The sequence below is a fragment of the Rhamphochromis longiceps genome, linkage group LG11 (genome assembly GCF_057381845.1).
Source record: "Rhamphochromis longiceps isolate RC_006_pf linkage group LG11, R_longiceps_female_GT1.1, whole genome shotgun sequence".
Lineage (NCBI taxonomy): Eukaryota > Metazoa > Chordata > Actinopteri > Cichliformes > Cichlidae > Rhamphochromis > Rhamphochromis longiceps.
Genome location: NC_140567.1, coordinates 3408829 through 3433219, shown reverse-complemented (window position 1 = coordinate 3433219; position 24391 = coordinate 3408829). Strand labels below are relative to the sequence as shown.

The 24391-nt window shown below is 40.0% G+C and overlaps 1 protein-coding gene across 2 annotated transcripts in view; it reads left to right on the top strand.

Annotated features, from left to right (window-relative positions):
* The window catches only part of cdk14 (cyclin dependent kinase 14), a 237020-nt gene that overhangs the window by 1737 nt on the left and 210892 nt on the right, over positions 1-24391 (top strand). For both annotated transcript variants that reach the window (XR_014913714.1, XM_085422048.1), the window contains exon 2: positions 11634-11665. Coding sequence is in view for 1 of the 2 variants with exons in the window: in XM_085422048.1 (XP_085278174.1) it covers positions 11634-11665 (32 nt within the window). In the remaining variant the exon portion in view is untranslated. The remainder of the gene's footprint in view (positions 1-11633; positions 11666-24391) is intronic.

The window sequence follows — 24391 nt, the reverse complement described above, 5'->3', positions numbered from 1 at the left end:
TTGTTCCTAAGGGATTCATAATTAAATATATGAACTAGAGGAAAGTAAAGCGATCTTAGTTTGTCACAGAATTTGGGGCCTGCATATATTTATCAGATATTTTGTTTGATGATGGCCCAAATGTTCATTTCGACTGGACTGCAGGCCAGTGTGGCACCCAGAGCCATGCTCCAGGACAGTGAGTAATGTGGTTTGGCATCGTCTTCCTCAAACAAGCAAACTTCACCTGGGAGAAATAAAAACTGCATATTTTGTCATTAACTCTGTGACACCTAAATGATGTCGTTATGGTTTCCATGTTGGTCGTGTTGAACGAAAGCATCGACATGATCTACAACTGAGGATGTGCGTACTCGCTGCAGTTAAGTAAGGCGAGCCTCTGCATCAGTGCTAGTTAGAAGAAACTTAAACCAGAAATGAGGTCTTTGATGTCATCTTAATGATTTATTGATCAAAAACAGACAAAAATCCATATAAATCAGAAACCATGATTCTTATAAGTTTGGTGTGTATTGTGAACATATAGAAAGATTTCGGACCTCTATCAAGCTCATAATAGTGCTGCATAGAACTGTTTAAAATATGTTTCTTTTGGCCATTGTTGGTACTGACATCAGGGATATAAAAGGATTTTAATAATGACTATATATTTTATGACTTTGTAATGTACATTACAGTAACAGGTTATAACAGTTTAAATACATGTACAATGTTCTAGAATAAAATAAAATAATTTTGGAAAAAACCTCTTTTTTTACGTAATATTCATGACTAAACATTTAAATGAACACGCTTTACAATAAAGTGAATGCTACACATGTATCCATGAATAAATAATACATTAAAAAATAATGTTGAGTACAGTAAAATGTTTGAACAAAAGCCTGCACGTTACACGTTTTTTGCTGTACGTTTAAAAAGACCACAAAACACCAAAATGAATATATAGAAAATACAACACTGTTGCTTTAAAGTAAACACTGAGCAGAGAGTGAGCTGTCCAGGCCGAGGTTTCTCTCTGAGGGCTTCTCGTTTTCAAACAGTTGCGACGTCTGTAAGTTGGGAATATCTGAGCTCCTGCAGAAATATCACTAAAATGGTCGTAAAGCTGGCGTGAGCGTACACTCGCGTCTTTAGCACATGCCAGCCCCATCACCCACACAAGGTTACAAAATCCCAGAGGTGCACGAGCAGGCAACACAACACTAAAGCACATCTGCTGCTGGTGGATGTGACGTCACTTTAGCAAGAGGACTATGTTAAATGGTATAAATGGGCGTTGAGACGTCATTGGTGACAAACCCGACCTTTAAAAAAATATAAATAGTATTTTGTGTGACAGAATTAAGTTTTGTCCCTTGATTGCTGAGATTTGGGAGAACAATTAAAAAAAGAATTCACCACATGAATCATCACCCATATTCAGATGGATGACACGGTATCCATAATTTCTAAAAGCTGACGGTCCTGTTTTTGGAGCGTGTTTTGTTCTTGTTTCCATATTTAATGTTGACTTGAAGAAAACTGTGTTGTAAATACTCATTTTGGTAGCAGTTAAGTGATGCATAGGCGACAGCAGCTGAACGCGACAAACAAACACAAACGGAGAATGTAAGCTCGCACAGCAGCGGGAGGGTGATGAATAGGAAAATCATGAATTTGGATTTACGATCAATCTCTTTTAAAAACATGTAGATGCTAATAATGGCTCGTGGAAGGTCTCGTTGAGGTTGCCCACCTGCGAGGACGGTGATAAGGTGGATTTTTTAAGTGCAGTGCTTCTTTAGGGCCTGAACGTGAAAGCCATTCAAACTGCTCTCAGCTTTGTCTTTAGATCCTCTGAATCTTTTTAATGACATTATGTACCATAGATGATGAAATCCATAAACTGTTTTACTTCAGTATAATTGTTGGACTGTGTGCTCATGCAGGTTTTCAGTGTAGTGAATCCCTCTGGATCTTTACGTCTGGGATCAACTTACTAATAGCTCTGCTGTTTGAAGTTGACCCACCAGCTTGTTTCTGCACTTTTTTTTGTGTTAAGCATTTTCAAATGATTTCATCGTTTTGATTTATATGTTACACACCGTCCCGCCTTTTTCAGAAATGGGGTTGTTGACTTGCTGATTAACACAAAAATCTTTTCAGCTCTATGTGTAACTTGGATTATATCAGTTGATGTCTGATTCATAGGAAATGTATAAAAACTACAAACTGAATTCTTCTCACTGGATATTAATTTTATCCTCCGTTTTCTTTTTTTAAACAAAGTGTTCGTCTCCAAAGACACACAGTTAGTCAGGTTAGGTTAACTGGTAACTCTAAAGAACCCACGGGTGTCAGTATGAGTGGTCTGTTCATGTGTTAGCCCTGCGTCAGACTGGTGACCTGTCCAAGGTGTTCCCTGCCTCCTGCTGGGATTGGCTTCAGCACCCTGACAGCGATAAGCGGAAGAGAGTGGATGGATAGTTTGTTTCAAATATTTAGCGATACACAATATATAGTAAGTAAGGCTGTTGCTTTTCTGTCATAATTTTGTTAATAATTATTTCCATAAATGCCATGAAATTACCAGTGAAATTGTTTATCGGCCACACGACAAGACCTGACGATGTGCTTGAAGTGACGCTTATGTTTTCATGTGACTTATTGTCCCACACTCACATCACTGGCTGTAAAAGGTGTGTGTGTGTGTGTGTGTGTGTGTGTGTGTGTGTGTGTGTGTGTGTGTGTGTGTGTGTGTGTGTGTGTGTAAAACAGTACCTTTTTTACACACACACACACACACACACACACACACACACACACACACACACACACACACACACACACACACACCACCTGTGTGGCCTTTGAAGCAGTGTGTTGTAGACAAAGAACAGTCGGATGCAGTCTGTAAGAAAATGAGAGCTTGAGTTTGGGTCAGTGTTGCAGGAGGAAGCGAGATTGGCATTGACTTTTCTGCTTTGCTGATGCTCGTCTCCTATTGGCTGTCTCTCCTCTCATCTAAATCAACACATCTAAGCATTGATCGGCCCCTCGCCTTGCTCCACGGAAGCCTTAACAAAGCAAATTCAAGAGAGCGCTGTATTCTTTATATCCTTGCAGGCATGTTGATCCAACAGGTCCCCGTGGACAGCACCGTGTTGTATGCGAAATGATAGCACCGTGCAGCGTAATGCATTGTTAGTATTTTCATTTGAACAGACACAAACCAGGTGGATGGGCTGACGCAGAGTTTGTCAGCCTGTTCTGAAGAGTGACCTCAGGTTTGAAGAGACCAGTCACGTAGTGAAATGTCAGGATGGAGTGCTGTGTTTGCAAGATCATGAAGACAGACTGCAGATGACTACAAACAAGAACCACTGCCTTGGACTTTGCCTGACCTCCAGTGCAGATGTTGCAGATGTTGTTCTTTTTTACCATTCCATGAAACAGGATTCTGATTCCTGCAGCATAATGTCAGCTCGTGCCACCAGGCAGCAGCTCGTGCTGAATGCTGATGCAGATGCTGGTGTCCAGTGGCAAATGTTGGCACTGGCATTGGAGCAGACAGAAGATTAGAAAAGCTTTAGATAAATGAGGAGTTCCTTTGGCTCAGCAAAGCCTTCAGTGACCTTCAAATTTTTAATTTTGCCTTCCTGCAGTTTTGGCAGTTTAAATTTGTCAGTGAACCAATGACCTTGGAAATACAGGGGGTATCAATTCATTGAAGGGAATTAAGAGAGGTTTCTCCTCCCTCATTACTCCTAAAGAGGTGCCCTTGAGCAAGGCAATTAACCCCCAACAGCTGTTCAGTGGCCAGCTGATCGGAGTGTGGCTGCAGCGTCAAGCTGTTAATGTGTGATTAAGAGTATGGCCACTGTAACTCTCCTCAGGCAGACACGAGTGCTGGGAAAAGCTACAGTCTTCACATTCATTTCGATCAGATTGGCACTGTGGGGAACATGGATGGCACCGATTCTGAGATTCATCACAGTGAAGCACACGATGTGTTCAAGCCAAACACTCACTTCGCCTACATCCTGCCCAGGCCGCCATAGCAAGCTAAGAACTCAGTCAGTCTGTGGGAAATGGTTGTGTACACTATACACTGTTATTACTATAAAGAAAAACTTTAAATAATATTATTTGTCATCATATCTGTGGCAAATTATAATGCATGTATGAGCTGACATGGTATTCTAGAACTGCAGGGAGAGAAGAGGACCCATGCAGGGAGCAGAGAGGTTTGATGTGTGGTGGAGGTCGGGTAGGCAGAGATGGAGATGAAGCTGTGTACAGGTAGATTTAAGGTCTGTGCATACAGTCAGTCTAACCTTTGATCATAGAAACAAACAAGAACCATGGGCGTTCATGTGGGTGTGCGTCATGCTGGGTCATTTAGCCCAGAGTATCACACCTCTGGAAGTAACCATTACCAAATGCATGCAGCATAGCTAAGTTACAGGTAGCTGACTAACTGTATGTAACATTAGGGTGCAAATGACTGGAAATTGCGAAGTGATCCATGAGGTCAAGCTATTGCTTTTAGCTTTGAGGAAGTCATGTAGCGACTATGAACATGCTTGTTGGTGCCAGATGCCAGTCTGGTCTGAGTATTTTAGAAACTGCTGAAATGTTGCTCTCCCCAATGTACACATGTCCATTTTTAGTATTGGTGTTATTACAGTTTTTTACAGACGCTAGGACACATGTCTCAATACTTAGGTCACGTTTGCAAAACTCCTCACACAGTGAGCACAACAGAAGTCTATGTGGGCTAAACTGAGGACCAGTTATCATTGTTTTGGCACAAAATGCATTCAATGACTACATCTCTCAAATTTCATGAATCATCTTCTCACTCAGACACAACAACTGCCAAAAATCTTTGTATGTACAGGACATTTTGCATGTGCTTACATACTGTTTTCAAAACTGTTAAACTTATGGCCAAAACAATAACACAATGCAAAACTGAATAAGACAGCAAAATCCAACAGCAATATTTTATTGAAACATATTTTAAATCTAAAAATGCAGTTTAACCAGCCACAGCTGATCCTCATTGTAGATGAACATCTACACAGGTGTCACTCCTTCAATTTTTCAACTCCTTCAATTCTGGCAGCCAGAAGATTCTTTCCTAGGTGTATTGCCCTAGATGACATAAGATGTGATGTGGATGAGAACCTGTGGCCAAATGGAGAAGACCGAGTAGATTAGCATTACTATTGTATGTGTATCAGTGGATGGTGTGTATACAAATTCTTGTATTTTGGGATTACTTAGTGCAAAAAAATAAAAAATACATAAACAAATATTAACGAATTCTGCATGATGTCTGATTCATTCCAGTAACATATATTGAAATTATAAACAGAGATGTGTCCTTGTTTTACACAGGAAAACACTGTGTAATGCTACATGTTGTTAGTGTTTTTTAGGTCATTGTTTTGTGGGTGACAAAGTGTGTTTGTCGGCTGTCAACCTTTGCTAGTGTTCTGGAAGAATGAGTTTATTTGAGACCTGAATGAAGTGTTTTGGTAGTTGTAGTGCATTTTGAATGTGAAATGAACTGCTTTGCCAAGCTGAAGGTCAGTTAGGAGGATTGTGTGAAGAGTTTTGCAAAAGTGACCTAAGTATTGAGACATGTGTCCTAGTGGCTGTAAAAAACTGTAGTATATTAATATTAGTCTTTGAATTATAACCTGCTGAATGAATAAGAGAACGGATTCTGTTATTCATTCAGCAGGTTTCTAATTTAGAGCAGATTCAGAAAACTTTGTTACTTAGATTTTCATTTCCCCCAGTGCTTAATTAATCTGTAGCAATACATCTCAAGCCTCAAAATCTTCAGTGTTGGAGCAGCTGCAGAAACAGTAATTGTACTGTAACATGCTCTTTCCTTCATACTCTAGACTGAACCTTTTTTCCATACTCTGCAGATAAATATTGATTCGTTTGCATATTTGTCACACTTACATGTTTGTGTTACATGTTACAATGTTGTTTTTAAATGTTTCCACTCATCCATTGTCTGCTGCTTATCCAGGACCAGGTCGTGGCCAGACTTCCCTCTCCCCAGAATTTCCTCCAACGCGTTTGAATTTTTTTACGTAGTCAGGCATGCGCTGTGTAGTATTGTGTAGTCGTCTATATATGGAGAAACTGACGCTGAGCAGGAATTCACATTATGTACTTATATTAAGTCCAGCCATATTCGTCCATAAATAGTGACGTAGTTGCTGCAGGTTGGTGATTTAACTGAAAAACCTAGCTTTTATGTAAGAAATGTACAACCAGTTGGCAACTAGTTGAGTTGAGCACCATAAGACACACACACCAGTTGTGCTCACTGGGACAAACTTACTCAGACTGATTGCAAGGTGTCCCTGTGTACATTTGGTAATTGGACAGCAGTTGTTTGCTAACCTTTGGCAATCTGTCTGAGACTGAATGAAGACTGAATGGAGACAGGTTGCCTACCACTAGCCAACTTGTGGCTGTATAGAAGTTGAGGGTGTTGGACATTCACCTTTTCGATGACCAGCTGGTTGCTCATCTACGTGCAATTGGTCGCTGAATGCAAAGAAGAAGAAAAAAGAAATCACTGGGCAGCCACCGATTTTATTTATTTATTTATGTCCCTCTGGTTTTAAGGAGGTTGGTAAAATGGTAAATGCACTGGTTTTCATACAGCATTTTTCTCTACCTGACCACTTAAAGGTTTTTATACAACATGCCTAACATGCACTTTTTTCTTTGCTGAAGTGGCATCTGTCCAACATTCACCTTCAGATGGATGCATCGCAGAGTCACGTGGGGTTGATATCTTGTCCAAGGATATTTGGCATCCAGAGATTAAACCACCAACCTTCTGATTAACAGAGAACCTGCTCTACCTCCTGAGCTAAGCCACTCAAAAAACACCTGGTATTCCCAGGTGGTCTCGCATCCAGATGAGATCGGCTGTGCTCAGGGTGGTATGAGCAGTTACAGAGTATGGTTTCAATAGCTCATATTCTGTAATTGCTGTGAAACCCATTTTCCCAGAATGATGAAATATTCTTTTAATTTTAACAGATTTTAGTAAACTACAGTCAACAGTATATTATACCAAAAATAATTACTTTAAAGAGTTAAACTACATGTACATTTTCAATGTAATGTAAATAAAATTTACTTAGTTGGTATAAATTCAGTATATAACAACCATATTTTCCTTAATGATTAAAAAATAATTATATATATTGTTTTTTTTATTTATTCCTTCATGAGGGGAAGAATCTTTTTGTTAGTTTATGGGGACTTAAAATATTAGTAATCAGTTTTTGATGTCATTACTGTATTTTGAAAATCGTTGCTAATTAACAGCTAATTAGTCAGTTAATAACCTTAAGATGTTATAAACTGGAGTCCATCGGTGCTCCTGCTGCTGCTTGAGCACATTGAATTTGCTTGTAATGAATTGTGCCATATAAATAAAATTGTCCGTTGCTTGTTGATCTAAGCTAGCATAACCTTAGGCAGTTACAGCACAAAGCTATCAGTTGTACCATTAGCATTTATTGATTTGATAAACATGTAACGTATTTTTGTTGTTGGAGCAGTTTTAGCTTCTCTGTGATGAGCAATATATATCAGTACTTTAAAGATTAAAAAATGTTTTGTCTGATTGGGTATCTCAGCACCAGGATGTTGTTTGGTAATATTAGGAACATGAGAGTAGGGCTGCTCAATTAATCGAATTTTAATCACGATTACGATCTGGGCTTTCAACGATCATTAAAAATGACTGAGCCGATTATTAGCCCCTCCCTAATTTATCCGCGACACCTTAAAGGCCGGTCCGTGAAAATATTGTCGGGCATAAACCGGTCCGTGGCGCAAAAAAGGTTGGAGACCGCTGATTAAGAGGACCCGAGGGAAGCTTGGAAAGCTAAGCAGAAGTTATTTGGAGAGTGACTGCCGTTGGTTGAAAAGAGAGTTTAAAAAAAAACTTCAGTGGTGTTGCGCACTATTTTATATTATTTTTTAAAGTCATTGTTAACCCTTTAAAGCCGGTCAGAGCAGCACGCTCCGTTTTGCGTAACTATTTTTAAATCCCTGTAGAACCTGAACCGTGTAAGCTAGCGCAATAATTTGTTTTGCATATGAAACCGGAGGAGTTGTACTTACATCTGATGCCATCAGCTTGTCCTCGGTCACGGTTTCGTTCCACATATAGCTTTGCAAAAATTGCATAAAAAGCGCTTGCAGGAACAAAAACACAATATTCCAGAAACACGCTTTGCCGTTCCTATCAGCTGGTCGTAACACTTCCCACAGTGAAATGATGCACATGCTGTTTTCTTTGCAAATTTGCATCATAGGATTGTTTTTTGTTTTTCCTGCAGTATATAAAAATTGCTGTATCTCCAAAATAAAACTATGAAGACACTCAAAATAAATTTCCTGTGGTGGGAAACAATTTTTTGCAACTTTATTGTATTTAAAGTTTTGAGGGATAAGCCTCTTAAATTTCTCCAAGTAGAAATATATCGTTAGCTTCATAGCATAAGTGCCTAAGTCATTTTTTGGTCAAATTGAGATTTTTGCCTAACTTTACTCCCCTACCACTGCTGCATCATCCTGTCCGTCTGCCTATGTCATTGGCCAAAAATGACTTAGGCAATTATGCTATCAAGCTAACGATATGTAAACAAAACAAAAGCGATTTTCAATTTTTTTTGTAGTTTATTGCACTTTTTTGCAATTTATGTAATTACTATGGACTTAATGCATACATATTATTAAAATATGGGCTATAACAGTTGTATTGATGTATAGCAACTTGAAATGCTCCCACAAATGGCACTACAGCATGTAAAAAAAATAATATAAGCTCTGGTGGACTTGGTTCTATAGTAGGTCTTAAAGGGTTAAATAAATATCGTCAAATAATCGTGATCTCAATTTCAGTGAAAATAATCGTGATTATCATTTTTGCCATAATCGAGCAGCCCTACATGAGTGTGGATTTGCGGCTGTCTGGAGTGTGCAGCCTTTGGGGAATGTGTGTGTACTGATCCTCTGAGGAGAAGGAAGCAGCGGTTTCACGGCTCAGTGGCTGGGCTGACAATGCTTCCAAACTCACTCTGAGATAAATAAGTCATTTTACCTGGAAGCACCACCTCCTCCCACATCACACTCTGCCTGTGCTGCCTTTGTCCTTAGACACAAACGTAATCATCATGAGGAAGTAATAACTAATAAAAACAATCATATATAAAGAATACTTTTGACAGGCTCCTTGTGCTGTGGGAGGAAAAATAAAGACAAATATGAAAAATATTGTTGTCAAATGCAATAATGTCCTGAAATGACGAGGAGTTGATTGTCAGCGTGGGTTCAAGCATATAATTGAATCACTGGTTACACCCTTTCTGGTAATTTAGACATTAATAACACATTTAGATGTTCACAGTCTCTTCTTTATGCAGCTGCAACATCCTGCGCCACAGTTTGGTGGTGTTAGCTCAGAAGGCAGAGCAGGTTATCGACTGATAAGAATCGATTCATTTACCATTCAAAAAACAAAGTGACACAGGTTTTAATTTTAGAATTAAAGTGAAGGAGGAGGCAGGACATTTGTCAGGAAGTGGCTTTTCCAGACAAGCGATCCAGGACAGTTGCTCTTTATTATTAGTATTATAAGTAAGGAAAAGGCTGCTTAGCTTAAGTAAAAAACACCCAGGGGGTAGTCTGAATTAGTACAGTCTAACTGACTAGAGCACCTGTGGTTTGTGCTAGAATGGGTCAGACTGTTGGATCGATTGCTTGCTTTTTTTTAGTCTGCATGAAATTAAGCTTCATGCTTATGAGCATGTGTGAACAAACCACTCTGAATTCTCAGTTAGTCTAAAAAACGTAATAAGTTTCACTCATTTTACCAAACATTAAGTACAAGCATTGTCTATATATTTAGGAGCCTTTCAAAACCAATAATCACATCCTTCAAAAACAAAAACATATTTTATATGCAGATAAAATGCACGCCACTTTATGCCATGCATAACATGTCAGTTTAGCTTGCGAGTGTGGCTAAAGATGCTATGCTAGCTAGGGATGGGTATCGATAAGATTTTCACGATTCCGATTCCATTTTCGATTCTGTTTAACGATTCGATTCTTTATCGATTCTTTTTAAAAAAGGAGAACACTAAGGTCGATTAGCTTAGAACTTTTTTTATATCTTCTCTTTGAGCAAGATAGAAATGTAGGAGTAACATGGCCTTACAAACCCAACAGTGAGATCTTAAGAGATCCAGCCTATGGCTCTTCAATGGGGTCCCCAGGGGAAAATATTGTAAATGTAAAATAATAAAATAAATATTCTTCTGTAGCAATAACAAAGTATAACATAAATTATTCTGTAGCAGTTACACAAGAATATCCAGTAATGTCCCTGCCTACAATTAAACACATTCACTTACAATTGGGGGCATCTGCTGTGGCAAACGGGTGCAAGCCTTTGACCACAAACTGAGTCACTGCTCGGTGACATTCGTCTATCCTGCCTGAAAGGAGACGCTACCGGCAGACTGCAGCGAGAACTGCCAGCATCTGAGCCAGACTCTGTCTGTCTCATCATGGTCACTAAATGCACAGTGATGGCAGGTTTGTAATAAGGCAGATCAATATGCACTGTTACCTGATTATTTACCTGCCACATTAACCGGAGAGGACGTGCAAACGTTACCGCAGGTCCACATACTGGTGTAGAAACATACTGGTGTAGAAACATACTGGTGTAGAAACATACTGGTGTAGAATGTGTTGATACAGTCCGGTGGTTATTATCTGTTGAATCCATTACAGGCCATGTGCATTTTACCTTACTTTCTTGATTGACTTGTTTTTGGTTTGGATGAGCATGTATGTTTATTTAATTGTCTAGTCGGCAGTAGTTTCTGTGCCACTCTGTAGTGTTTCTTCAAACAGTGGTGACTAATACTGCAGGTACCGTGTTGAAACGTCCCACTTAACTGTAACTAGAAAAACAATTTTATTGTGTGCAGCTGGAATTTTTATATCTTTCTTCTTAGAGCAATGCTGTATGTCATAGCTTTGCAGTACCCGACCAATTTATTGGGGGATCGATCTCAGTTATGAGCACTTAAAAAAAATGTAAAAACGAAGATTTCAGTTTAAAATGTGAGGAAGTAGCAGAAGAAACGCCCTCCAACCCTGCACCAGGAACACAACAAACACCTGATCCTAATGGAGTCAGGCACAGTGCCAACAAGTAAATACATAACTAAGTGTAACAGATGTGGTGACGTTTGTTCATGTTTCATGTGTCTCAAAGAAAAAAGATATATCAGATTTTTAAAACACCAAATATTTGTATTGATCTTAAAATCCTGTATTGGTTGGGCTTAGTTGAACAACAATCTAACCCATGCCTGATTAACCTAAACAACAGGAAATAAAACTTTGGACATTCTGATGACAAACTGGAGACGTTACCAGGCCAAGTTTACGCCACAGTCGCTGCTCAGGACTCTTTTCTGCATCTCTGCTGTTATACTTTTTATTTTGCTCATTCTTCAAAATGTGCCAATAGACCCTTCTTCTGATCTTGTGTCGCTTTCTTCTTTTTGCAGCTTTCAAGAAAGAGGACAGCAGCTTTGATGAGGTAAGTTGAAAACAAGTCAATTTTAGGGAGCTTGGCCCACTTTCACTGTTATGCTTTCACGGCACTGGCCGGGGCTTTTTCATTAAAATGACTCTTCAAGGTCTCGTTGGCCAGATGTTGCCAGCAAGGACTGCACTGCAGCTGATTTTTTGGATGTGGGTCCCGTTGTAACTGTGTGCATATGGTGTGTAATATATTCATCTCTGAGTTGTCCCTCAGGGTCAGTTGCCATCACAGAGCTTCTCTGGCCTGCCAAATGAGGCAGCGACCAGATTCTGTCTATAAGAGCATACACCGGCCTCCAGAGAGTGCCCTACAAGCATCTTGAGCCCAACACTTAAGTAAAAATAGATCAAATATCATTTTTCTTGTAATTTTATTGGAGATTATATATCGGGACCACGCCTCCAAACACGCTCCTTCCAGCTGTCATCTATATAGGTTCCCTCAGTTCTGCAAACTGTTCATTCTCGTTTACGTGCCCCACCCTCCCTCCCTCCTTGTTCTCAATTCTTTAAGTTCTTCACTCCTATTTGGTACATGGTACATCTGCCAGTCCCGGGAGCCGTCACCAGTCCCCTTCAAGGCCTTCCCCAAACCGCAGGTCAATTCATGTCAAAGCATCACTTTTACCTACTAAAACGCTGTCAAACCTAAAATGAGGACGTGGGCCCAGCTCGTGAAAAAAAGGTGGTCAAACTGCATTTTTATTTCTTTTTTCAGCAAAAACACAGCTACATAAATGAAGCACTTGATGTTACTGCAGTTGCACACAACATGTACTGATACTGATACTGTATAGACGTCTCCACCCTCCTGCCCCAGTCTTAGCGTTGATTTCATATTACAGTTTTTTACAGCCACTAGGACACATGTCTCAATACTTAGGTCACTTTTGCAAAACTCTTCACACAATCCTCCTAACTGACCGTCAGCTTGGCAAAGCAGTTCATTTCACATTCAAAATGCACTACAACTACCAAAACACTTCATTCAGGTCTCAAATAAACTCATTCTTCCAGAACACTAGCAAAGGTTGACAGCCGACAAACACACTTTGTCACCCACAAAACAATGACCTAAAAAACACTAACAACATGTAGCATTACACAGTGTTTCCTTGTGTAAAACAAGGACACATCTCTGTTTATAATTTCAATATATGTTACTGGAATGAATCAGACATCATGCAGAATTCGTTAATATTTGTTTATGTATTTTTATTTTTTTGCACTAAGTAATCCCAAAATACAAGAATTTGTATACACACCATCCACTGATACACATACAATAGTAATGCTAATCTACTCGGTCTTCTCCATTTGGCCACAGGTTCTCATCCACATCACATCTTATGTCATCTAGGGCAACACACCTAGGAAAGAATCTTCTGGCTGCCAGAATTGAAGGAGTTGAAAAATTGAAGGAGTAACACCTGTGTAGAGGTTCATCTACAATGAGGATCAGCTGTGGCTGGTTAAACTGCATTTTTAGATTTAAAATATGTTTCAATAAAATATTGTTGTTGAATTTTGCTGTCTTATTCAGTTTTGCATTGTGTTATTGTTTTGGCCATAAGTTTAACAGTTTTGAAAACAGTATGTAAGCACATGCAAAATGTCCTGTACGTACAAAGATTTTTGGCAGTTGTTGTGTCTGAGTGAGAAGATGATTCATGAAATTTGAGAGATGAAGTCATTGAATGCATTTTGTGCCCAAACAATGATAACTGGTCCTCAGTTTAGCCCACATAGACTTCTGTTGTGCTCACTGTGTGAGGAGTTTTGCAAACGTGACCTAAGTATTGAGACATGTGTCCTAGCGTCTGTAAAAAACTGTAAATGCATGAAGAGACGCTTGATATTTAAAGGTGCCAGGAGGAGCAGCAGTTTAGTCATTAAATAACGCTGCACTTATGGGTCTCTGCTGACTGTGACGATTAAATCAAGGCAGTGCATGTGCAGCAGAGTACTGTGGATATTATAAATGATCTGGTATATTTTGCCAGCAAATATTAATTAATTTGCTATAGGATCTTCGTTTGCATGCTAAAAATGTATGCAGCATGTGTTTCATGGGAAACCAAGAAACATTCGCTCTTGTTTTCCTTTGTCTTTTTGAGCTGAGTTATGAAGTCTGTTTTTCCCACAGATCTAAATTTGTGGCAGAGGGAGGAGGCTGTGTGTGTGTGTGTGTGTGTGTGTGTGTGTGTGTGTGTGTGTGTGTGTGTGTGTGTGTGTGTGTGTGTGTGTGTGTGTGTGTGTGTGTGTGTGTGTGTGTGTGCACCCATAATGTGCATTTGGTGCTCAGACGTTTTATTTTCTGCAAATATTTGCCAATCAGTTGGTTGTTGTGTATCATGCAAAAACTAAATTCAGGAAGAAGGGCAAATATTGTGAAAACTGGCACTGGTCAGGCCAGCGTGTCAAACTGGAAAATGTTCTAAAAACTAAAATTCAGACTAGCCCAGATGTTTTTGCCCTACAGAGCAGCTCAGCAGCCGTCCTGTCACATGGGATCAATAAAGGGAACTAACAGCCAACCTCAGCAATGCTAACACAAAGAATCCTGCTTGCTGTCTTATCACTTATTCATTGAGCAACGTCACTGCAGACAATACATTGGAAATGCTCCAAAGCTTAGAAACCATGTGCCTGGTGAAGGACACAGCTTTAGGTAGCCATCTGCAGCAGGTGCACTGGTGCTCAACAGTCACTGCCACTTTAAGTCAAAAGAGCACCCGAGCAGGATTTCCTCGTCATAGAAACAACATCCCAGAATTCTGAGACCTCCTGACTCCCTCATCAACCAGCTGCTTACAACAGCAAACTGAAGGAGAAAGTGGGAGAAATCAATATGTTATACAGGCCTGCAAAATAGCTCAAGGCCAGTGTTGCTGGGACAAAACAAATAATCTACAGTGTGAGTTGAAAACAACACCATCCACAGCATAACAGGTATTATCTTCACCTTATTAGTCTCTCTGTGTGTCTTACAAAAGAAAAATGGTGGTGCTGGAGACCCCCATAGTGACACCGGGGGCAGGTTCAGGACTTTGGCAGGTATTGGTGTGTTTGGCTGTCTGTGGGCACATTTTGCAGTCACAAGCTTACAAGACGAATGCAGGCAAAGTTCAAAGATTAGTGTTGCTGGTGGTGTGATCCCATTGCAACATTGTTTCTAAGATGATATCATTTTAGCTTCTGGGAGGGGAACCAATCTGCAGTAAATATCAGTTACAGAGCAACTGTCACGCTGCAGAGCACTCCTGTGTGTTAGAAGACTTTCATTTACATGCATGAATAACCCATAGTCTGTGGGTTAAATGCTGTGTCAGTTTTAAGATGGAACAAGATGCAAATTTACAGAAAGAGCCGCTTATATCTCATCAGTGGACAGAATGTTCTCCAAAAGTCTGGGGAATCATCAAAATGGTTTTTAGGAAATGTGAGACGAGCCTTTTTGGTCAGCAGTGATTTTCTCCCATGATGCCTTTTGTGCCCAGTCAGGGTCTTATCTAACTTTGACCTTAACTGAGGTCAAAGACAACTTAGCTGTTGTTCTGGGTTCTTTTGTGACCTCCTGGATAAGTCGTGGATGCGTTCTTGGTCGACCGAGCACTCGTGAGAAGGTTCACCATCATTTTAAGTTTTAACTATTTGTTGATATTGGCTCTCACTGCGACTCACTGGTGCCCCCAAAGTTCAGAAATGACTTTCCTAACTTTGTTTCTCAGCTGTTTCTTTAGATTGTGGCACCATGTGCTGCTTTTTGAAATCTTTTTGTCTGCACTGGGTCCTGGTTACTGTTGTTGGTGGTGATATGTGAGCCTGGCAGCTGGGAAGCTGCAGCCGAGTTGTGTGTAACAGCAACCGTGAGAAAAGTGTTAAATAAAGATGCTGGAAGGCATGAAACCGTCATCGGGCCTGCTGTGGACTGTCTATATGTAATCCAAAAATTAGTTTGAGCTGAAATATTTAACAGTAACACATATGCAAAAAACTAATAAGACAGGAAGGGTGAACGTTGCTTTTTCACAGCACTGTGTGTGAAAAAAGTAGTGTAACAGCTAGTATTTCTTCAAGTTGGGAAAAAAGTCAGCCTGAAACCTGCTGTGAAAAAATGTAAGCAGGAATACTTTTAATCGCACCTCCTGATGTACCGTTGAGTGGTTTCGTTTTCAATTTTGACAAATGTGTGACAGAACCGTTCACTCTGAGGGGAAAACAGACGCTGGAGTCAAAGCACAGCCCCTATTTTTAACTCGTGTGCACAGAGGTTTGTCACCTTTGATACCCACGTTCCAACAAAAGCTTCAAAGCTCCAAAAAAGTATCTGAGTGTTCTGGACAGCCCAGGGAATTATTCATTAGTGAGATAACGCACAGATGTGTTCAGGGTACTGTACAGTAACGCCACTGTTTTGCACATGTCTCACTCTGTATATTTTATTTTATTTATTTTATATATTCTATTCATTGTTTACTCTATTTAATTTGTAAAATATGTGTACACACACACACACACACACACACACACAGAAAAATATTTAGTATACACATCCAGAAATGCATACACTATTATATATTGTACATATATTTATTAGTTTCAGATGCAGCCATTCTTGTATTTTGCTTGTTTACATTATTGTATTTTGCACAACTCTGTTGCTTGTGAAGCTCGCACACAAGAATTTCACTCACATGTGCTGTACCAATGTACCTGCACATGTGATGTGACAATAAAAGTGATTTGATTTGAGGGTGTTGGATGTGCTGCAGCTACTGTCTTTGCCCCGTAAACCTAAACGATAAAACACACGGTCAGCTTTGACTGTTTAGATTAAAAATTCTTTTAATCACGGAGGGTTCGTGTTCTAAAAAGTCTTAAGTACCCAAAATAGTGCTGCTGTTGTTTTTGTAACACGTCACAGTGTAATGTCCATGGGAACCTGGACGCAGGGCCACGGGGGGGAGGCTGGTACGCAAGTCCAAGAGCGGCACATGATGCAGGCGCAACACAACACGCTAGAAAACTCCTTTAGCAACAGTTCAATGAGCATTTTTATTATTTCTTTCTTTAGCAGTTTAGCTTCATTTTGAAACAATGTAGGCAGAGAATAAATTCTACTGATGAAGCATGCATAAGGTTTTATTTTTGTTTTGGGAATAAATTATTAAAAAAAACAAAACATCACATTTGCAGTTGGGAGAGTTTTCCATTGGAGGCATCTGCAAATTAGTGGAGAATCTACAACCAACAATATTTCAGTCAAATGATTAATTCATCATCCAAATACAAGCTGCTGTGTAATTTTACATGAAGTCTCTAATCACTTAATTGATTATTCCATTTATAATCAGGGCTGGATATTGAGATTCAGTGTTTGATACTTGACACTCGTTGAGTGCTGAGGACTGTGTTTGCAATGTCAATTAATACAAATTGGCCTCCACTTGCTTTATCATTAATAGAATAGAATAGAATAGGATAGCCCTTTACTGTCACTGTACACGTACAACAAAATAGTGTTTTTTGATCTACACATTTGTGGATTTCATTGTAATTTGTTGTTTATAGAATGATAAAGTACCTCCTAAGTACCTTCTTTGACTCAATACTAGAGATGGACCGATCCAATATTACGTATTGGTCCGATACTGACGTAAATTACTGGATCGGATATCGGGGAGAAATAAAAAATGTAATCGATCCATTAAATATCAAAAAAGCACCTCACAAAACTTGTAACACGGCGTAACTCGGCTCATAACCGTAGCACGTCGGAGCAGTGTGCTCACGTGATAGAGCGGCTGTGTGTATTTGTAGCCTCGCTACCAATCAGGTGTTCTGGGAATCCATCCTACCTGGCAAACCATCCTACCTGTTGTTTCTGCGCATGCACACAACATGAAATTCAGTGGCAAATTATCCTACCTTTGTGAATATTAGCTAGAGAAATATTCTGACTGGTAAAATTAACTGCCAAACCAACCTACCTTTGTGAATGTCACCTACAAGCATACTTAAACTCCGAAAATTTTGTGGCAAATCATCCTACCTTTGTTAATAACAGCTACACACATACTCTGACAGGTAAAATTAAGTGCCAAACCATGCTACCTTTGTGAATGTTACCTACAAGCATACTTTAAGGGTAAAATGAAGTGGCAAACCATCCTGGCTGTATGCATATGAGCTAAAAGCATACTCTGATGGGCAAAGTTAAGTGGCAAACCGTCATACCTACTTAAATTGGTGCTGGAATTACTCTGTGACAGCAGAAATGTGCATAAACTACTTACGGTAGGACGTTTTGCCAAAGTAGGATGGTTTGTCAGAACACCGGCATTTCATCTCCGAGGAGGTTATCCCAGAGAGAAGTAAAGCAAGTGTGTAAGTCCATCTCTGAATGTTTGTAAAGCATTCCCGCGTTAAGCTTAACAACCGATATATGGAGCGACTGCCTCCCCCTCCCTCTCCTGTTGCTACTTCAATCATGAAACTGATCAATGATCAGCTGATCGGCTTTTCTGTCGCGAGTCCGTGTCTCTTGTTTGTTTTTGGCCCACTTTGCACCAGAAAGAAACCAGCGGCTGAACAACAGCAGCACGTTTAAGCTTGATCAGCTGTTCTTAGAATGTATTTAATATTACTTTCTACACCAGGATCTTTTTCTACAGCTGACGGCTGGTAACTGTGCAGGGGCGGATCTAGCAAAGTTTAGCCATGGGGGCCGATAGGGCATGAACAGGGAAAAGGGGGCACAAAGACATACTTTTCTTTCTTATTCTCATTTAAAATGTCGAGCTTTTAATAAATAGTTATCTGACACCCAAAGTTTTAATTTGATGTAAAATGAATAGAAGTCAATTACTGTATATAGTAACTGTTAAGTCTAAAATACCCTAGTAAGCTGTAGTACTTTTTCCTTTGGGAAGATACCATCTGTGCAGTCTGCAATTCTGTTAAAGAAAGATGTTGAATCTATTTAATTATTCTTGAAAAAGAATTGATTTCTGTGCATTTCTTTCACACTGCATCAAATTAAAGTTTTTGGGGTTTTTTTGCTGGGAGTTTTAGAACCCTATTAGTTAGGTTGCTTAATATTTCTGCTAAGTGCTCTTTAAAATACCAGAATAGGGAGGATGGTGCAGGTTTAAGTTTATTAGATTGATCAGTTTTGCTGAACTATGAAATATTTTGGGTGCAGTGTATTTTTTGCATACAGGTATAACAGAATAGCTTTAGTGTTTTTTGTTTTTTTTTAACTTGAGTATGAACTTATACAAAAAGCAGCAAGATATAAAAAAAACAGTTTTATTGATTAAAAAACACTATATCGGATTCATATCGGTATCGGCAGATATCCAAATCTATGATATCGGTATCGGTATCGGACATAAAAAAGTGGTATCGTGCCATCTCTACTCAGTACTGAGGTATTGAGTCAAAGAAGGTAAATATGAACGTTCAGAAGAGTCGATGTTCTGCTTGGACAAAATAAACACACATCTTAACAACCCAACGTCTATCAGGTCATCAGCAAACACATTTTGGTAGAATTAGTTTGCATCCACATGCTAAGCAAGCACACTGTCACTAACTTTCAAGGCAAACTGCTTATATGTACTTTGATCTTACAGTTCTTATATTGTGTGGTTTCAGCAGGACTGGAAACTGAAAATAAACAGAGGATTTTCAGCTTTGTGCGCTTTAAACCTGACATGTGTGTCACAACACCAATCTCTTCATGTTCATGGCCAACATGACTGCCCACTGGGCATCAAGGAATGCTGCAATGCAAGAGATTTCCATCCCATCGTGGAAGTCTTATTTTTGTTGGCAAAGAGACATGAGAGCTTGGATGTCTTAGATATCACATATATCTGGTAACAGGGCTATTTGTCAAGTTTCCTAAGATTATTTGGATAAGAACATGTGGCCTGTGTTCTTGTTTGCGAAGGGACTTTTGTGGTGAAGCGAACCATTTCTAGAAGTGCCATGGGAATTAAGCTTGGGCCATTTGCTATAAATGGGCCTTGCTGCTAAAGAAGAATGTAAAGAATCTGAGATGGGGAAAAAACTCCTTCCTGTCCTGCAGCATCGTGTTTGCAAGAAACTGACTGATGACCTACAGCTACAGATGTCTGGGAGTTTGGATTCTGCGCTTCTGTGTGTGCAAGCACTTCTATCTTTGCAGAGAGAAACAAATAAGCAGGCGCTGGGAGCTGGTTTGCTGTCTGATGACCCACTATGATTGATCACAGTAAATAATGAAACTGCACGTTTAAACCAGGGAAATTAATAGATTTAGTGCGCAGGGGAAGAAAGCTTCCTGCTGCTTTTTTTTATAGGTTTGACAACAGTTTTGGGTGACATTACATTTGAGGTGCTCCGATCTAAATGACAGTATGTAGTATGTGGTAGTACTAGTATCTACTTTTGCACCCTCGTTAGGTCTGGGTCAGATGCCCAAAAATATAAATCATAATGTTTATTTTTCTGCCCTGTGGATGATTCATGAATCAAAAATAGCACTTTTTTCCCCAGGCACAGGACCCAGTAAGGCTGTCTTACACTGTAGCTGAGTGGTTCATCCTTTAGGAAGACAGTTTTGAGGCTTTTGGATGCTGTTAGAATAGCTTTGCATGATTCACAGTTTAAAATGGTCCTTATTTAGTGCAGTGTCTCAGACAGACAAGCAGAAGGTTTGAACAGCAGGTGACTGGTTGGGACGCTTGTGATGAAGCTGTGTGCAGGCGATGACCATATGGGCCATGGGGATATCCCCCGTCACCGACATCGTACAGAGCCAAGAGTAGGGAAATGAATCCAGAGTTTTTGGCTCACATTGATTACTTGCACATAAACTGATTTAACTGTTAGACAGTTTTAACACAATTTTAAGAGTATATGCAGTACATGAGAGAAAACATAGCTGTTTCACCCTGAAGATAAGCAGTGGTGGGTGGGTACAGTACTCTGGGTTCCTCCCACAGTTCAAAGACAGGCATGTCAGTTTTTCATATCAGTGAAATGGTCAGTAAGATTAGTGGAATGCTATATAAACAGAGTGCATCACTGTACATGTAAAGTGTGCTGCTTTTTAAGTGGACAGGCAAACAACTTTGTTCCAGTGACTTGGTGTGTGAGTCTCCTTTATGCTTTCAGCAGTGAACACTTATTGAACTCACTGCAGTGACATGGTTTAGTTTTGCTATGCTGTCCCTGTAGGCTCATGCTGGATTTGTTGTTTTGCATGCTGTCTAACATAGACGAGGATTGTGGGAATTCAAACAGCACAGACACTACTGACTAGGGATGGGTATCGTTTAGGTTTTATCTGATACCAGTACCAAACTGGTACTTTTGAAACGGTGCCGGTGTTTAAAGAATGGAGAACACAAAATTGGTCCAAAAACCTCTCATGTTTAACTGTTTCCCACTTTTTCTTTGGTCATTTTAGCCTTTTTGGCCAGGGTGAAGGGAGTATCTGCCATCAAACAAGAAGACAGCCGCATGTAGCTATGATGATGTTTGCTAGTTCACCTTACCTGCATTAATGTAATAACGTGGTTAGCCTACTCAACGTAAATTACACACGAACAACATTAAGCTACTCACGCAGAGAAGAACGGCTGCTGCTGCATCATCATCCTCATCATTCCTGCTACACTGGCAGGGCTAGGGGCCAGGACTCTCCTCTTCGGGTTCTTGGGGGATGTTGCTAACTCCGGGTCCGATAACAGACAACCCACCCGCAGTAGATGTGCTCGGTGTGAGGTCTCACAGCAAGCTATCAAATACGGCGCATTTCTCGGCTTTTAACAATATGCTATACGTCGCCAGGTGTTTCATCGGATTTGAGGTGTTGCCTCCTTTGACAGTATCACAGTATCAGCTTAAAGCACTTGTTGCAGGCGGCTGAGTTTGCATCTTTTGCTGTGAAGTACAGCCAGACTTTTGACCACTTCTCCTTGGGCGTTTTTAATCTGTAGCTCTGCTCTAAAAGAACGTACGTACCTGGTCCCGCCTACTATCCTCGGAAAGGTAAAATGATTGGCTGGAATCCAAAGTGTATGACATCTCAGGGAAAAAAGCACCGAAATAAAGCACCGAAACGTGCACTGCTTTTCGGTCTGGTTACTACCATTTATGTCAGAACAGGTGCCATCATGGCACCGGATACCGGTACCCATCCCTACTACTAACATGCACTTGCATGTTTCTCCCAAAAAAAGGAGAAAGACCATAGTCACATGACGTGGCCCAGTGATGATCATGGTGACTGATGTTTAGGTTACAGGACAAATTTTCTGTTTGTATTTTTCATGCAGACAGAAAAAATGAGTAGGCTGCAGTGACAGTTGTTTCCATAGACTGCATTCTTTAAGCCAGCAGTAGGTAGTGTGCGTGATTGTGGAAAAAAACTATCCAATAAAAGTACAGAAATGTGTGGACCAACGGTCTTCTATAAACACTTTCCTGCAGTGTTTATTAGTCATTGGTTGTGTGTCACATAGAATAGATTATTAAGTGATTTTTAAACATTATGATCATTCAAATTGTCAGGATGCTTTTCAGGAATGCGGGAACAGAAAATTTCAAAGAGTTTTATTCCTGAAAAAAATGCTGTTCTGCTTTCAAATCTCACACCGTGGATGGAAGTCTCTGCTCCCACATGAGTTGTTGCAAATGGGTGAAAGATCTGAGAAGAGCCTGAGTCCGCTTATCCCCTCCTGCCTCTAATGGAAATGGATTCTGAGACCCGACTGGCTTAATCTAAATCTGCGATAAAAGTGCTGCACTCAACAGAAAGAGCCCGTGGAAGGCTTTGATTTTTCAGGATGGTCTCTTTGCATACTTTCTTTGTGTGTTGTGTGATTTTTATTGTTGCGAGTTAATTTGCCGTCAGAGAAACGGTCCGTAATATTCAGCCTCACCGAAACGTCGGGTTTTGTTAGAGCTTCTCGATTAGGTGAAGTTGTCATTGTCACTAAAGTAATGATTTTCTCATTAGCTATCTTTGTTCCCGTTCTCTTGTCTCTTTGTCACAATTCTGTCTTTGTCACATGCAGACTTCATTATCTATTCTCTGTCCAATTGGATCTGAATAATTTTATACGCTTGGTGTCGGGATCAAAAATTAATGCAACAAATGTGTTTCTTAATTACCAGAGGTCTGTGGAGAATCCATTAGAAGCAGAACCCTGTCATTAGTTCCAGGGAATGTAAATCGCTGTGAATTCTGTGCAATATTTAGTAAAAAGAAGAATAAAAAAAGACCCAGCACGAGCATGTCACGATTCTCGCTGCTCTCATTTGTGTTTGTCACGCTGTGAGTCTGGAATTCTAATGTTTCATCTGCATTCGGAACCTCGTTCGTTTTTAATGTTTTACACCAAGCCAGCCAAACGCCATTTAACAGCCGTTTTAAAACCAGATCACAAGAATTGTTTCCTTTTGACCAAGATATCAAATCAAACTCACTAAGCCTCAGTCAGCACAAGAGAAGAGATACGTAGCTGTGGCTGTCCTCAATCAAGAAACGGACTCTTTAGACACTCACTTCATCCTAAACCAAGAGTCTGACTGGGCAAAGACGGAGGATGTTGTTTGAAATACATGACAAACACCAGTGATGAAGCTTTTGAAGTCACAGCTCTTGCAAAGGTTGGTTTATAATCATGTATACATGTAGTGTATCGTTTTCAGATAGTTGATATATTTAAAAGATGATTGAATTAACCGCTTTTGTCTAAGCACCCACTTTGATCCTAAAGTTACCTTTAGATAGAATCTGAGGATAAGATCAAATCAGTGTTGCTTCCTGTATATATTGCTTGTAAATGTTACTGCTCTGGAACAGATGAATAGTAGCTTGTAAAAAGAATTGCTTCCTTCCTGTAGCATTTCCCTGCAGAACATTAGCATGCACAGAAGGCAAAACGGCCGAGTCTGATTCAATTGATTTTTGTCTGAAGTTTGAAAATTCCAATCAATGTGGCATATTGATAACAGTCTCTTAAATGACAAAGAAAAGGCTGCTGATTAAAGCGCTGCCTGGTTATCTTTCCACCGGCATGAATGTCCGACATGGTTGTGGATGTAAACCTTGACATGAATTCAATAAAGTGTTGAAGTCAGACCAAGAGTGAAAAATAAAAAGCTATCAGCCTGTGAACCAGCAGAGATAAAAGACCTCCGATGAAAGCAGCAGATGGGTTGAGATGTTTTGGAGGCAGTTCAGCCTGCATCACGGGGCACATTACGACGCTGATCGACCAGTGCTCGTGGCCCAAAGCTCGGATCAGTTCACCTACCTTTCCATGTCACCCGCTTCACATCCACATTATCAGAACCTCAGCTTAAGTCTTTCAGTTCCCTCCTACAGCAAGGCTGCAGGGGTAGAGGTCACATGGAATCAAGGTAAGAGATCTGAGGTGATAATGACGTGGTGATTAGAAAAGAAAGGTAAAGATTAAGGAATGACTTTCTGACAAAATAAGGTCATTTCAAGATTAAACCTTTGTATTGTGTTGCCAATTGCATTTTCCAAAATGACTGTCAGCGAATAAAGACTTGCATTAGTAAACAGTAACTGATAGAAGGTAGAATAGATGAACCTGGATGTTGGTTATCCATCTCAGACCTGTGATGGACGGCTAATTAGCAGACTGGCCAATGTGTATCCAGAGTACACAGAAGTATAACACTTGATCAC